Raw genomic sequence first — 16,777 nt, 5'->3', positions numbered from 1 at the left:
ATGCCACTACACTCACAATTTACGAGATACATTATTCAAATGCTTGGCGAAAGAGATGTGTTTTTAATCTAGATTTAAACAGAGAGAGTGTGTCTGAACCCCGAACATTATCAGGAAGGCTATTCCAGAGTTTGGGAGCCAAATGTGAGAAAGCTCTACCTCCTTTAGTGGACTTTGCTATCCTAGGAACTACCAAAAGTCCAGCGTTTTGTGACCTTAGGGAGCGTGATGGGTTGTAGCGTGGTAGAAGGCTAGTTAGGTACGCTGGAGCTAAACTATTTAGGGCCTTATAGGTAAGTAATGATAATTTGTAACTGATACAGAAATTAATAGGTAGCCAGTGCAGAGACTGTAAAATTGGGGCAATATGATCATATTTTCTTGACCTGGTAAGGACTCTGGCTGCTGTATTTTGGACGACCTGTAGCTTGTTTATTGACGAAGCAGGACAACCACCTAGAAGTGCATTACAATAGTCCAGTCTAGAGGTCATGAATGCATGAACTAGCTTTTCTGCATCAGAAACAGATAACATGTTTCGTAGCTCGGCAATGCTTCTAAGATGGAAAAATTCAGTTTTTGTAACATTGGAAATATGATTTTCAAAAGACAAGGTGCTGTCTAATATAACACCCAGATTTCTGACTGTAGAGGAAGTAACAGTACATCCGTCTAGTTGCAGATTGTAATCTACAAGATTCTGTGTAGTGTTTTTTGGTCCAATAATTAATATCTCTGTCTTATCCGAATTTAATTGAAGAAAATTATTTGTCATCCAATCTTTTAAATTTTTAACACACTCTGTTAGCTTAGATAATTGAGAAGTTTCATCTGGTCTCGTTGAGATATATAGCTGAGTATCATCAGCATAAGAGTGGAAGCTAATTCCGTATTTTCAAAAAATATTACCAAGGGGCAACATGTATATTGAAAATATAGGGGACCTAGGACGGATCCTTGTGGCACTCCATATTTTACTGATGATAAATGAGATGACTCCCCATTTAAGTAAACAAAATGGTAGCGATCGGACAGGTAGGATCTAAACCATCTTAGAGCCTGCCCTTGAATACCTGTATAGTTTTGTAATAGATCTGTGTATGTCATGATCTATGGTGTTAAACGCAGCACTAAGATCAAGTAAGACTAGAAATGATATGCAGCCTTTAGCAAGAAGCAGGTCATTTGTAATTAAAAAAATAAAGACTAGAGCAATCAAATAGTGAGAGAGTGATCTGCTAACCTGGTTATGTTCGTGGATGTTTCGATGTGGAAAGCAGTTCGGAATGGAAATTTTGATATTTTATTTGTTAACAACATACTTTTCGTACCTTAATTTCAGTAAATGTTATGAAATTAAAGAACTAAGCCAATAGTACCTCTTGTGGTGTCATTTGATGTGGATGAGAACTTCGGATTGTTAATCATTTGAGTCAGTTCGAGAGTTCAGAGCATGATTCATTTGAGTCAGTTCGGGAGTACGTAGCGAGTTCGCGAATCATTTGAGTCAGTTCTGTAGTTCGGTAGTTCGGAGCGGGATCGCGAATCATTTGAGTCAGTTCGGGAGTTCAAAACGGGTTCGCGAATTTGAGTCAGTTTGGGAGTTCGGAGCGTGAATCATCTTAATCAGTTCGGGAGTTCGAAGCGGGTTCGCGAATCATTTGAGTCAGTTCGGTAGTTCGGAGCGGGATCGCGAATCATTTGAGTCAGTTCGGTAGTTCGGAGCGGGTTCGTGAATCATTTGAGTCAGTTCGGTAGTTCGGAGCGGGATCGCGAATCATTTGAATCAATTCGGGAGTTCGTAGCCGGTTCGCGAAACATTTAAGTCAGATCTGGAGTTCAAAGCGGGTTCGCGAATCATTTGAGTTAGTTCCCTAAAAAGTGCACGCATCTAGGCTAATGTAAAGTTACATAATGAAGTCATACTAGTGCCCGTGTGCATTTTGAGTGCGTTCTTTCACTGCATTATTCGGTGTATTCAAATGCATTTATGAACGCATGTGAATGATCACAAAATTCAAGGTATGTGGGTTAGAAAATGTATATATTTATATCATTTCATGTAGTTAATCAATATCACACGAATTTCCATTTCAGTTTTTCTCCAAAAATCAGCATGATTAAAATGTGATATTATGTTACTACAAAAAAATAATTTCATTACAAATACAAAATGTTGCAGAATAATGTAATATATGAATGAATAATAGCCTAAAGAACCTTTGTGCCAAAAGGGTTCTTTCTTGTCATTATAGAACATTTTTAAAATAAAAGGTTCTTTGGAGTTGAGTAAAGAACCCTATGGTTCTATATAGAACCCCAATGAACCCTTTTTTCTAAGAGTGTATGAAGAGCAGTGATTATATGTTGTGAGTGTGTGCTTTATGCATATCTGCATACTTCTTAATCACCATGCCATTTAATTACAATATAGCACTACAATTAGGCTGGATATTAAATATTAGATTTTATATCTCTTTATTGAAACACAGTTTCATCATAAGGGTTTATTGGCATCATTTAATTATTATTTTATTATTAATAATAAAGGTTTATTATTACTTTATTTTTATTATTATTTATTTTGGGGTTTTTAAGGGCTGAGTTCATTGAACTGAGCCCTTTATGATTTAAATTTTTAGACCGGTGTTTATCTGTATTTCCCAGCTTCCTGAGGTGCATGCTGGGATACTGCACTGCTCTAGCACACAGTCTGCTGGTGTTTATACACTTACATTAACATTACATTAACACAAGAAAGCTCCTGAGATCAAACCGATTCTAGGATCCTGGTAAATATATAAATATATAATAGACGTTGAAGGTGTGTGTGTGTGTGTGAGAGAGTGTGTGTGTGTGTGTGTGAGTGTGTGCGTGTGTGTGTGAGTGCATGTGTGTGTGTGTCTCTCTCTGTCTGTGTGTGAGTGAGTGTAAGTGAGTGTGTGTGTGTGTGTGTGTGTGTGTGAATGAGTGAGTGTGTGTGTGTGTGTGTGTGTGTATTGTGTAGAGCGTGAGCTGTTCTTCATGTGTGCAGAAGTACCGTTACCATGACGACGAGACGCCGCCGCTGCAGCACAGTCCCTCTCACCTGAACGTCAGCGACACCGGACACGCCCCCATCGACGGTATCCACGGTTACACACCCCAGATGCACGGGTCTCCCGCCAAGGTAAGATTCATTTTAAAACAGCATATTTATAGATCATTATTTAGTGCGTTTGAATCTGTCATGAAAACTAGCTTTATGTTTATACTTTAACATCAAACTGCAGTGGAAACATTATTATAGCATTAAAGGGGGTCATATGATGTGATTTAAATTATTTCTTTCTCTTTGGAGTGTAACAAGCTCTTGGTGCCTAAAGCAGATCTGTGAAGTTTAGAGACTAAAGTCTCAAATCCAAAGAGATAATCTTTATCAAAGTTAAGACTCGTCCTCCTAAAACACCTCGTTTAAACACGCCCCCACACGTCTACATCACTGTGTGAGAAGATTTGCATAACTCCGCCCACATGTTCACACAAAGAAAAGGCGTGACTTTTATTCTCTCTGTTGCTGCCGGTGTCATGTTGGAGACGCTGTTTGTTTCGGTGTGAAAGTGAAAATACTTTGGTCTTACAAAAGATTACACGACTAGAAATCAGTGGATAAGATGTATTTACAACACTGTTCCAGAACAGTTCAACCCAAATATTCAGATGTGTGCAGCACATGTTATGGAGGACTGTTCCTATAAAGTGGGGCAGTTACAGCTCTGCAAGAAATGTGTCCAAAAATGGTTCTATGGTTTTATGTTTATGCGCAAGTCACAGTACAAGTCATTATAATCAGTAATTATGTCCCCACTGGATGCAGCAAATGTCTCGTTTGTAATTGGTTTTATTGGTTTTATCTCGTGTCGGGACACACATCACAGTATGGTGAGAGGCGTAACATTTCCGTCACACGCTTGAAACATTCGGCCAATCACAACGTTCTGGACAGCTGGCCAATCAGAGCACACCTCGCTTCTCAGAAGGATGAGCTTTGTAAGAATCGATGTGTTTCAGAAGGCGGGGCTTAGAGAAGAAACAATTATGTTCAGTATGTGGAAAATAATGTGTTATTGAACCTTAAACCGCATAAACATGTTTCATTACACCAAATACACAAAATAATGTTCTTTTTAACAACATCAGTGACCCCTTTAAACGGTTTCATATCAAAGTGTACTTTAGATGCTTGTTTTGAAGTAAAAACAAAGTTATGTAACCCTAACTCTAATCCTAAAAATGAACAGAATTTTGAGCTTTACAGCTGAACGGGTTTACTGTATCGTATAGTGTAGACCAGAATCAAATCAGGAGCTTGTGAATCAGAATCAAACCCTCTGCTGTTCTTCAGTCATTTTAGACAGAAAAAAAATTCTAAGAATCGCTAATTCATCAGAATGGTATGAAACTCAATGACTTTTATACTTGATTTGAAAAAGCTAAATGGTCATGAACAAATAGTCACAGTGTTGTTTGTGGTCAAAAAGGACCACCACTGGAAATGAATTGGAAACACGCAAAAATATGAAAATACATCATTGTTGTGTGTACAATCTACAAATCATTCACGATGCAGAAAAATAGTGCACAGCAATGAAGGGGTGACACCCTGAAAATATGCAAAACAGACCCCCCCCCCCCCCCCCCCACACACACACACACACAAAGACACACATGAATGAACTAGTGTGACTCTAACACAGCATGTTCCTGTAAATACATGAAATAAAATCAATAATTTAGCCACAATGCAGTAAAAACACAGACACTTACACACACACTCACTCTCTCTCACACACACACTCTCTCTCTCTCACACACACACACTCTCTCACACACACTCTCTCTCTCTCACAAACACACACTCTCTCACACACACTCTTTCTCTCTCACACACACACACACACTCATCTCTCTCTCACACACACACTCTCTCACTCTCACACACACACTCTCTCTCTCTCTCTCACACACACACAAACATTCACTCACTTTTTCTCTCACACACACTCACTCTCTCTCTCACACACACACACACTCTCTCACACACACACACTCTCTCTCACACACACTCACTCTCTCTCACACACACTCTCTCTCTCTCAGACACACACTCTCTCTCTCACACACACACACACACACACACACACATTCTCTCTCTCTCTCTCTCTCTCTCTCTCACACACACACACACACACACATTCTCTCTCTCTCTCTCTCTCTCTCACACACACACACACACATTCTCTCTCTCTCTCTCTCTCTCTCTCTCACACACACACACACACACACACACACACACACACACACACACACACACAGAGAGAGAGACTTACAGACACTGGATATAGTATAAATTGTGTTTTAAAAGCTTTAGCCCCATTCAGACGGTAAATGGGAAAAGATGTATCACAACTATTGCATAAATATAAGTATAATGAAATGCTCTGAAAATAAATAATATTATTTAACAAAATATATTGCATTGATTTTACTGAAAATAAAAAAGGTTAAATTCCAGGTGTCTGAAACAACACAAGTGTGACTGCCACATGAACAACAGCAGAGGGCCAGCTTCACTCGCAGTTCTCTTGTGATTTAGTGTTCATTACATGATGTTTCTTTCAGCCCGTGCTGCTCCCCAGCGGTCACACGCCTTACTACGCCACCTCCACTCTGGTAAGACACACACACACACACACACACACACACACGAGAACATGTGTGCTTCTGATTGGCTGTGAGGTCATTTCCTGTAGAAGCGTCCTACTACACACACCTGCAGCCTGTGCACTTGATCACTTGTCTACTTACATGATGTATTTCTAGTGGACATGAAGATATCAAGTGTGTGTAAAACGTTTAATTACTCTGTTTGACACACTGCAACACGTCCGAATTCCGATAGCGATCTGTTTATTATAAATGCTGCTGTTTTGTTGTCTGTCGCTTTAAGAGCTCACTCTTTAAAGCAGGATGGATTCTGATTGGCTGTCCATGTTTTTTTATCATTCATCAGCTGATAAATATTGTTTCTCTGTGTCGTTATCATCTGTGGACTCTTCTAATCTTTACATTTAGAATGATATATTTATAGTTATAACCCTGCTGTGAAGTGTGGATTTACTGTGTGTGTGCGTGCGTGTGTGTGTGTGTGTACTCGAGTGTGTGTATTGGGACAGAGCCAGAGTTTCTTTGCATCATCGCTTTAAATCAGTCACAGATCTTTTGATTTGAGATGGCCCCACCTCCAAGCATCAGATTCACCCTCTGATTGGCCACTTTACATGTCCATCAGATGTGTTTGAGCAGATGAGTCACGTGAGGCAGGGCAGTGGGTGGAGCTTCCTCTCCTGCGCTCACACTAGCACACAAATGAGGGATGCTGGTCTCCATAGCAACAGGAACACTTCATCAGAGAGAGAGTAATGTGGTGAATAATAAGCCTGTACTCTCTACAGAGAGTTCAACACCAGACTGTCCTCTTGTTCATTTATCTTCTTTCGCTGTAATGATTTTTTATTTGTAAGACAGATTTTGACTTTTTTTCAGTTGTCAGGTGTGTTTTCTCATATCTTTCATCTTGGAATCTAAAAAAAAAAATCACTGTTCTATTCTGTTCTGTAATCTACATCAGTGATTCCCAGTCTTTTTGTCAGCTGAGTTCATTTCTGCGTCCCAATGTGCATACTATCCGTCCTAAATGGTATTAGAAAATAGAATTAGTATGTCCAAATTTGAAGTATGTTGAAATTAGTATGCCAAAGATTCCCAGATGGTCTACTACTTCCGGTCAGAATTCAAAGTGCACTCCATATGTAAACGTAGATGCCTCTTTAGCGACTGATGTATGTGTCCCATCCACCATATTGGAAAGGTCATCTTGACGTCATTTACCATAATAATCGATGAATATTCGAAGATGCCACAATCATTACTTATCTATGGTACACACTCGAACGGCTAATATTGCCCACAACCCATTGCGCGTGTGAAGAGGAATCATAGAGAGGAATCGATTAGAACTACAAACGTTAAAGTTTTTTAAAAAACTACAAACATGGCGGGTCTGCGAGACCGACGGACAGGTGGAGAAAGGGGTTTGAGTGATAATCAGTGTCTAACCTGAAAAATATATTAAATGTTATCTGCGTTATATTTCATCTGCAGCAACACTGTGAACTTTTTTAAAGATACGTTTGGTCATTCACTTTTAAATGCATAATTATGCAAATTAACACATGAGCAGAGTTCTCGGCATGATATACCCATGACTGGGGATGAGGAAGTAGTTTGTCCAAAACCTTGCCCAGTATTCTGCTACATATCGTTACTCAAAAGTGTGTACTTTTCCTTCAGCAAATATTTACCAAAATACACAGTTACTGCTGACGGTTAACGGTCACGTGACATGCAGGTAAAGAAATAAAATATTTTATATGTTTATATTTTTACAAAAATATTTAAATTAAAAATATATATTATTTAATTATTAGCTTTTACCGTTTTCGATCTACATTATTGCTATTGAGAGCGCGCGCGCGCGGGAGAGCGGCCGTGTGTGTGTGTGTGTGTGTGTGTGTGTGTATGTGTTTGAGAGAGAGAGAGAGTGTGTGTGTGTGTGTGTGTGTGTGTGCGTGTGTGTGTGTGTGTGTGTGTGTGTGAGAGAGAGAGAGAGAGAGAGTGTGTGTGTGTGAGAGAGAGAGAGAGAGAGAGAGTATGTGTGAGTAACGGTCGCTCGGCAGCAGGATGAAGCTCCTCGCGCGTCTGTAGCTCATTCTCCAGTTGATGCTGAAGATAGTGGCTCTGACAGACTGCTGTCATCATCATCATCTTCTTCCTCATCATCATCTCTGCGGTAGAGCGCCAGTCGCGGATTCTCTCTCCGTCGGACTCTGTTCAAACCATCTAGGTTCAGTTTGATTCGGTGTCAGTGTTGTGAACGCGAGTGTGATGTAATCCCGCGGCTCTGACGTCATGTTCGTGTCGGTTTGCTCCGCGAAGAAGATGGGACGAAGATTCATCAGCAACGTGCGCAAAGCCAAGAGACACAGACAGAGAGTGACGGTGAGACAGCTGTGTGTGTGTGTGTAAGAGAGAGAGAGAGATAGTTGTGAGTGTGTGTGTGTGTGTGTTTGTGTAAGAGAGAGAGACAGCTGTGTGTGTGTGTGTGTGTGTGTGTGTGTGTGTGTGTGTGTGTGTAAGAGAGAGAGAGAGATAGTTGTGAGTGTGTGTGTGTGTGTGTTTGTGTAAGAGAGAGAGACAGCTGTGTGTGTGTGTGTGTGTGTGTGTGTGTGTGTGTGTAAGAGAGAGAGAGAGATAGTTGTGAGTGTGTGTGTGTTTGTGTAAGAGAGAGAGACAGCTGTGTGTGTGTGTGTGTGTGTGTAAGAGAGAGAGACAGCTGTGTGTGTGTGTGTGTGTGTGTGTAAGAGAGAGAGAGATAGCTGTGAGCGTGTGTGTGTGTGTCAGAGAGAGAGAGAGAGACAGCTGTGAGTGTGTGTGTGTGTGTGTGTGTGTGTGTGTGTGTGTGTGTGTGTGTGTGTAAGAGAGAGAGACAGCTGTGTGTGTGTGTGTGTGTGTGTGTAAGAGAGAGAGAGATAGCTGTGAGCGTGTGTGTGTGTGTCAGAGAGAGAGAGAGAGACAGCTGTGAGTGTGTGTGTGTGTGTGTGTGTGTGTGTGTGTGTGTGTGTGTGTGTGTAAGAGAGAGAGACAGCTGTGTGTATGTGTGTGTGTGTGTGTGTAAGAGAGAGAGAGATAGCTGTGAGCGTGTGTGTGTGTGTGTCAGAGAGAGAGAGAGAGATAGCTGTGAGTGTGTGTGTGTGTGTATCGAGTGATTACCTGGTAAGAGTTACTGTGGTAGAGTGAGGGTAATATCAAGGCACAGTTTGATGGTGTGATTTATCATGCTGCTGAAAGGAATGCTATGGTACACGTCATGTTAGTGTCTATTCCAAATAGAAATCACTATAGTAACCAGTTTGTCAAAATATGAGTTCTGTGAGTGTTTGCTGGGGGTGATGAGGTTACCGTGGTAAACTGTGTTTGTGTCCTGCTGATAGATGCCAGATTTCCCCTGAGGTGCATCGTCTCCATGGTGACCAGAGTGATGGTGTGATGCGGTCTGTGCACGTTGTCATGGCAACTGCATGGCATGATCACTGTGATGTCATGCAGGAGTGTGTGTGTGTGTGTGTGAGATGCTAGTAAATAACAGAGTGTAGTTAAAGATACGGGTGATTCTCCAGCTGGTTTAGATAGTTGTTATTGTAGTGCAGCGTGTCCAGTGTCAGCTTGACCGTTAGAGCTGGTCATCAGGTGAAGCGGTCAGCTGGTGTAGACCGGTGTGTGTCGCTGATGAAACACACGTCCAGTGACAGGAGCTCAGGGTAAATAAGTGTGTGTTTTACACACGTCACTATGACATTGACGTTTTCACCATTTTCACCATCTTTTATTGGAAAGTATCAAATTAAAAACTGGCTCAAAATATTAATAGTTTAACTTAAAGTACTAAGATAAGTCAAATTAATCTGAAATATTTTTTTTTATTAAAACTATAATTAAATTAGAATTAAAGCAACTTAAAGCAAAAATGGAAAATAGCAAAGAAAAAGAAATGGCAACTGATTCAAAATATAAATATTTTAAACTTGTACTAAAATATCAAAAATTGAAATAAAAAATAATAAGAAAATAAGCATTTAAGATAACTATTAAAAAAGACAAAAAATGACTAGATCTGGGTATCGATTTGGGATGGGAACCGAAAACCAGTTCTTATTCTGAACCGGTTTGGTTCTTTGAAAAGAACCGGAACTGTGAATATTTGTCCCATATTGTCATTAATATACATACTGGCTTCAACTAGGACCACTAAATAAATAGACTGCTATCGTTCTGCAAGTGTGAGGGTTAGATTATTTAGTGTACAGGTCATTTCAAGAGTGTTAACAAAGTGATAGAAAATATTTATTTTAATGCTTTTTAACTGTTTAAAAATGTAGAAACCACTGCATCACACCATCTCCTGACTTCATCATTATTTGTAAAATAGGGACTTTATGGAGAGTGTGTATACATGTTTATGTTTAACCGTTTATATTTCATTAATTAAGGGAAATTAACAAGTGTCCCAGCCCTCAAGGGACTATTTAGCAGCTTATTCCTGCTTGAAAAGCAAAGCGTTATTGATAGTGTAAAATCATCAACTTTGAAACACATGCTGATTGATGGACTAGCATTACTCGACATTACTCACTACCTTCCAGCAACGCTACATTCAGTGAAGGTCAAATAATAAAAAACATCGTTCACTTAAATGAAACCAGAAGCAGAACCAGAAAATTTCTAAAAATACCCCACCCTACTTATGCAGATCTGTAGACTGTAATATATGCTGCATTTTGACATTGCCAACCTTTCATTTAAGTTGACAGTAAGTAATAAACAGTATTGAGCATTGAGGAGTTGAGTATTGTGCATTTTTCCTTACCACTATTTCTTAATAATTGTTTAATGATTTATGTTTAATGAATGGAACCGGAAGCAGAACTGGAAATTTTCTAACGATTCCCAACCCTACTCTCGATTTGATTCTTGATTTCTTTTTTATTAATAGGGCCATATAAAATGTTCTTCTTAATTTTTCTGGTAATCAGATGAAGGCATAAAACTATTTAATTTATCCTTATTTTAAAAATGAAAAAACACTTTTATTTTTTGCCAAACAAAGTGCTGCACAATAGAGGTTTACTGTTAAAATTAAAAGGAAAACAAATGTGATTATTCCTTTACAAATAAAGATTTATTAATATTTATAAGTAGTAGCTCTAGCATCAGTTGAGTCTTAAGACTTTTATATAGTCATATATAGTTTCTTCACGTTATAATAAACGTTTATTTTGACGGCTTGCAGTGATGTGTATGTGATATGACGGTAGTTTTGTCAAATGAAACGGTAAAATGCTAATGAAGTGACTCTCAGAGCAGCTGGGGATCAAGTTCACCACCATCGCCATTCATTCATTCATACAATCGTTCAATCAATCATTCATTTATTGATTCATTGCAGTAAAGATGGCGTCTTCACGCGTGATGTCAAATGCTTCCGCAGACTAGTAGTGTTATACTATATCATTTTAGCTGAGCGTTGTTCTTGTTTGTTGTTTGTTCTTGTTTGGGGTCACTTCATCTAAAGCGATATCATTGACTTGATTGCAAATTAAAACAGACACTATTTCAACTGAACAGAGATGACATCACTGAATTCAATGATGAACTGCCTTTAACTATCATTCTGCATTATTGACACACTGTTTTCCAAATGAATGTTGTTCAGTGCTTTGACGCAATGTATTTTGTTTAAAGCGCTATATAAATAAAGGTGACAGTTGTCGACAGTATCTCCATCATGAGAAACACTGAGTGACATCTGCTGGAGAGGACTAATGAAAACAGAAAACAGATGTTTGCTGAAATAAATACCGGTAAAGATCGATTTACGGCTTTTCAGAATCGATATCAAATCCAAAATATTAATAGTTTAACTTGATATACTTAAAAAATTACAATTAAAATAAAAATGTATAAATATAAAAAAAATGCAAACTATTAAAATGACAGAAACAACACATTTGGTAAAAGTTTAATTAAAATGAAAATATAAAATAAAAAGTGGTAGTAAAATAATGTCATGCCTTCATAACTGAACATGAAGAAGCATCTGAGAAACAGAAGAGTTCAGAAAACCAGCATCTGGATATTTATATCTGATGTTTATTAATAAAGATGCAGTCTAATTCTGCACTCATGAATATTAAACAGATGCAAATTCCTCTGAAGTGTGTGTGTGTGTTCAGATAAGAAGAAATCAGACAGCACGGGAACAAACGTGTGTGTGTGTGTGTGTGTGTGTGTGTGTGTGTGTGTGTGTGTGTGTGTGTAATCTCCTGCTTATGGACATTTGGCCCGTGATGAGGCTGAGTGGCTGACACTGTTACCATGGAAATGTCAGTTGCTAAGGAAACTGGATTTTCCCAGAGGACTCAACAGCTGTTGCCATGCAGTAGCCGTAGCAACCAAAGCACCCCCCCCACACACACACAGTGGTGTGACAGTACAGTGAAGCAGCGCTCATCCTGTCTATCTCTCTGTCCACACGACAGATGTGTGTGTGTGTGTGTGTGTGTGTGTGTGTGTGACGGCCGTCCAGTGCTGGAATTCATCAAACGACTTTAATTAAAGTTCTTCAGCAGTGTAACTGAGACAGAGCAGATGTTCATTACCCAGCGTGTCTCTCTCAGTCTGTTGTGTGTCAGTTCTTCAGTGGTTTCTAGATGAAAACTGGAGGAAATGTTATTCTGGATTATTTGAGTTAAAATCATCTTAATGCTGGATGTGTTTCAGGTGTTGTCTTCTCCAGATGTTCACTGATGGACTGGAGTGCTGTGGATTATTGGGATGTTTTTATCAGCGTGTACAGTATAATATGGAGTCTAAGATCATCCCAATATCCAGCAAATACTAAGTTGGCCGCTAGCAATTTTCTTTTTTTGATGAAACAATCAAATATATGTGAATGTATTAATGCTGTTGTTGTAATTTTGGTTGCATCTGAAATGGGTCACACCATTGATATTACCTGAGAAGTTAAAGCAGATTTAATAGATGTGTGGAGTAAGAACAGAGAAGAGCAGAAGAGTTTCAGACACAGAGCACAGATCAGCTGAATGAGAATGTTTATCCTCTTTAACGTCATGTTGTTCATCGGTTCTGTGTTCCTCAGATCACTATCACACACAACAGTCATTTCTAGAATATCAGAATATCAGTGTGAGAGACGGGATGCTTCGATCGGCTCCTCATACTAACAGTGTTTGACTAGTTAGCACTAAACCGGTTGCCTCATCTCAATATCTTCTACATCGGTGTTGGATGTTATCTTCAGAATGGAAATATGGATATTTTATTTGTAAGCATCATCATCTTTTCACTTATTTCAGTTAATGTTATAACCATTGAGTTAAGCCTGAGAGCTGACAGTGTTGTGTGAACGTGACTGAGGACCAGAAAAGAGGAACAAACAAACCGATTCAGATGAATGAGTCATTTACACTGGAACTGATTCAACTGATTAACACTCGTGACTCCGATCGTTCAGTTCAAGCGATTCTCTAAAACCAGTTCATTTTCACATTTCAACATTTCTTGTAATGATATTTAAAAGCACATAGTGATGGTGAAACAGAGCTTTTCACAATCTCAGAATCAGTTAAACCATTGCATCGCAAAATGATTCACTGTCTGGAAGCGCTTCAATCGGATCGCAGATCACAAATCAAAAGAATTTTTAGCAGATCTTCAAAAATTCATAGATTGTGATTCAGGTGTTTGAGCATCACTGAGAATCATCTGAGATTATCTTGAGTCTGTGTGATCGTGTGCTGATCCTGATGAATGATGTTTCTCTCTGTCTCTCAGATGAACGGCATGGACGGAGACGTGGAGTATGAGGAGATCACACTGGAGAGGGTTAGAGACGTCTTCCTTTCAGCTCTTCTCAGATGCTTCCTATAGAGCGCTGGTGCATGACCATCTGTGTGTGTGTGTGTGCGTGTGTGTGTGTGTGTGTGTGCGTGTGCAGGGTAACTCCGGCCTGGGCTTCAGCATCGCCGGTGGGACTGATAACCCTCACATCGGAGACGACCCCAGTATCTTCATCACTAAGATCATCGCAGGAGGAGCTGCGGCGCAGGACGGACGGCTGAGGTTCAGTAACACACCGGTGCTGTTGTGTCAAACCTGTGTTTGAGCATGATTAAGATTTGATTTCTGCTTGGCCTGAAGGACACAAAGAAGCATACAGGTCACATTTCACCCCTAACAAATCAGGAATTAGATAGTTAACACATTTAATAAATATTATTTATTTCATAAGTAAATAAATAAAGAGAATATATTTTTGCTTAAAGAAAATTTAGTCTTCAACATCAAAAACAAAATAATGATAGAAATAATGTTACAAAAACGTTTTTATAATATTAAAACTAAACATTTTTCACTTTATTTTTGTTGATTTATTAATTAAAGACTTGAAACCCAAAAGTTTCAATATAAATCTTACACCATTTTTTTTCTTCAGTGTAATGAATCATTGTAGAAGTGTTTTCGCGGTCAGTGAGTGTAACCCGTCCATCTTTCAGGGTGAACGACAGCATCCTGTTCGTGAATGATGTGGACGTGCGTGAGGTCACTCACAGTCTGGCGGTGGAGGCGCTGAAGGAGGCGGGGCCAATCGTCCGGCTCTACGTGCTGCGACACAAACCCCCTGCAGAGAAAATCATAGAGATGAAGCTCATCAAAGGCCCTAAAGGTGCGTGAGAGGGAGGGAGCGAGGGAGGGAGGGAGCGAGGGAGAGAGTGAGGGAGGAAGGGAGTGAGGGAGGGAGCGGGGGAGGGAGAGAGGGAGGGAGTGAGCGAGGGAGGGAGTGAGGGAGGGAGTGAGTGATCGAGGGAGGGAGTGAGGGAGGGAGGGAGTGAGGGAGGGAGCGAGTGAGGGAGAGAGGGAGGGAGTGATCGAGGGAGGGAGTGAGGGAGGGAGTGAGTGATCGAGGGAGGGAGTGAGGGAGGGAGGGAGTGAGGGAGGGAGCGAGTGATCGAGGGAGGGAGTGAGGGAGGGAGCGAGTGAGGGAGGGAGCGAGTGATCGAGGGAGGGAGTGAGGGAGGGAGTGAGTGATCGAGGGAGGGAGTGAGGGAGGGAGCGAGGGAGGGAGGGAGGGAGTGAGAGAGTGAGTGAGGGAGGGAGTGAGGGAGGGAGGGAGCGAGGGAGGGAGGGAGGGAGGGAGTGAGTGATCGAGGGAGGGAGTGAGGGAGGGAGCGAGGGAGGGAGGGAGGGAGTGAGAGAGTGAGTGAGGGAGGGAGTGAGGGAGGGAGGGAGGGAGTGAGTGATCGAGGGAGGGAGTGAGGGAGTGATCGAGGGAGGGAGTGAGGGAGTGATCGAGGGAGGGAGTGAGGGAGGGAGCGAGGGAGGGAGCGAGGGAGGGAGTGAGTGATCGAGGGAGGGAGGGAAGGAGCGAGGGAGTGAGGGAGAGAGTGAGTGATCGAGGGAGGGAGTGAGCGAGGGAGGGAGTGAGTGATCGAGGGAGGGAGCGAGGGAGGGAGGGAGTGAGTGATCGAGGGAGGGAGTGAGGGAGGGAGTGAGTGATCGAGGGAGGGAGTGAGGGAGGGAGGGAGTGAGGGAGAGAGGGAGGGAGGGAGAGAGGGAGTGATCGAGGGAGGGAGTGAGGGAGCGAGGGAGCGAGGGAGGGAGTGAGGGAGTGAGGGAGAGAGTGAGTGATCGAGGGAGGGAGTGAGGGAGGGAGGGAGGGAGTGAGGGAGGGAGTGAGGGAGGGAGTGAGTGATCGAGGGAGGGAGCGAGGGAGGGAGGGAGGGAGCGGGTGATCGAGGGAGGGAGGGAGAGAGTGAGGGATCGAGGGAGGGAGGGAGAGAGTGAGTGATCGAGGGAGGGAGGGAGTGAGGGAGGGAGAGAGGGACGGAGCGAGGGAGGGAGAGTGAGCAAGAGGGAGGGAGTGATCGAGGGAGGGAGGGAGTGAGTGATCGAGGGAGGGAGGGAGTGAGGGAGGGAGAGAGGGACGGAGCGAGGGAGGGAGAGTGAGCAAGAGGGAGGGAGGGAGTGAGGGAGGGAGAGAGGGACGGAGCGAGGGAGGGAGAGTGAGCAAGAGGGAGGGAGGGAGTGAGGGAGGGAGAGAGGGACGGAGCGAGGGAGGGAGAGTGAGCAAGAGGGAGGGAGGGAGGGAGTGAGGGAGGGAGTGAGTGATCGAGGGAGTGAGTGAGGGAGGGAGTGAGGGAGGGAGGGAGCGAGGGAGGGAGTGAGGGAGAGAGTGAGTGATCGAGGGAGGGAGTGAGGGAGGGAGGGAGGGAGGGAGGGAGTGAGTGATCGAGTGAGGGAGGGAGTGAGGGAGGGAGTGAGTGATCGAGGGAGGGAGCGAGGGAGCGAGGGAGGGAGGGAGGGAGAGAGTGAGGGATCAAGGGAGGGAGGGAGAGAGTGAGTGATCGAGGGAGGGAGGGAGGGAGTGAGTGATCGAGGGAGGGAGGGAGTGAGGGAGGGAGAGAGGGACGGAGCGAGGGAGGGAGAGTGAGCAAGAGGGAGGGAGGGAGGGAGGGAGGGAGGGAGTGAGGGAGGGAGTGAGTGATCGAGGGAGTGAGGGAGGGAGGCAGTGAGTGATCGAGGGAGGGAGTGAGGGAGCGAGGGAGGGAGTGAGGGAGAGAGTGAGTGATCGAGGGAGGGAGTGAGGGAGGGAGTGAGTGATCGAGGGAGGGAGGGAGGGAGTGAGTGATCGAGGGAGGGAGGGAGTGAGGGAGGGAGAGAGGGACGGAGCGAGGGAGGGAGAGTGAGCAAGAGGGAGGGAGGCAGGGAGGGAGGGAGTGAGGGAGGGAGAGTGAGCAAGAGGGAGGGAGGCAGGGAGGGAGGGAGGGAGTGAGTGATCGAGGGAGTGAGGGAGAGAGGGAGTGAGCAAGGGAGGGAGGCAGGGAGTGAGGGAGGGACGGGTGATCGAGGGAGGGAGCGAAAGGAGGGAGGGAAGGAGGAAGTGAGAGAGTGAGTGAGTGAGTGAGGGAGAGAGGAAGGGAAGGAGTGAGGGAGGGAGGGAAGGAGGAAGTGAGCGAGCGAGGGAGAGAGGGAGCGAGGAAGAGAAGGAGTGATGGAGGGAAGGAGGGAGGGGGTGAGGGGGCGGGGCTGATCTTCAGCT

The 16,777-nt window shown here is 43.0% G+C and overlaps 1 protein-coding gene across 1 annotated transcript in view; it reads left to right on the top strand.

The window, feature by feature from the left end:
• The window catches only part of LOC127944625 (disks large homolog 4), a 55,634-nt gene that overhangs the window by 20,464 nt on the left and 18,393 nt on the right, over window positions 1-16,777 (top strand). The window contains exons 4-8 of the mRNA XM_052540701.1: window positions 3,035-3,169; window positions 5,662-5,712; window positions 13,513-13,563; window positions 13,676-13,800; window positions 14,235-14,404. Of these exons, the coding sequence (XP_052396661.1) occupies window positions 3,035-3,169; window positions 5,662-5,712; window positions 13,513-13,563; window positions 13,676-13,800; window positions 14,235-14,404 (532 nt within the window). The remainder of the gene's footprint in view (window positions 1-3,034; window positions 3,170-5,661; window positions 5,713-13,512; window positions 13,564-13,675; window positions 13,801-14,234; window positions 14,405-16,777) is intronic.

The sequence above is a fragment of the Carassius gibelio genome, chromosome A23 (assembly GCF_023724105.1).
Source record: "Carassius gibelio isolate Cgi1373 ecotype wild population from Czech Republic chromosome A23, carGib1.2-hapl.c, whole genome shotgun sequence".
Classification (NCBI taxonomy): Eukaryota; Metazoa; Chordata; class Actinopteri; order Cypriniformes; family Cyprinidae; genus Carassius; species Carassius gibelio.
The sequence above is the reverse complement of the archived record's forward strand: the minus strand, read 5'-3'. Positions and strand labels throughout refer to the sequence as shown.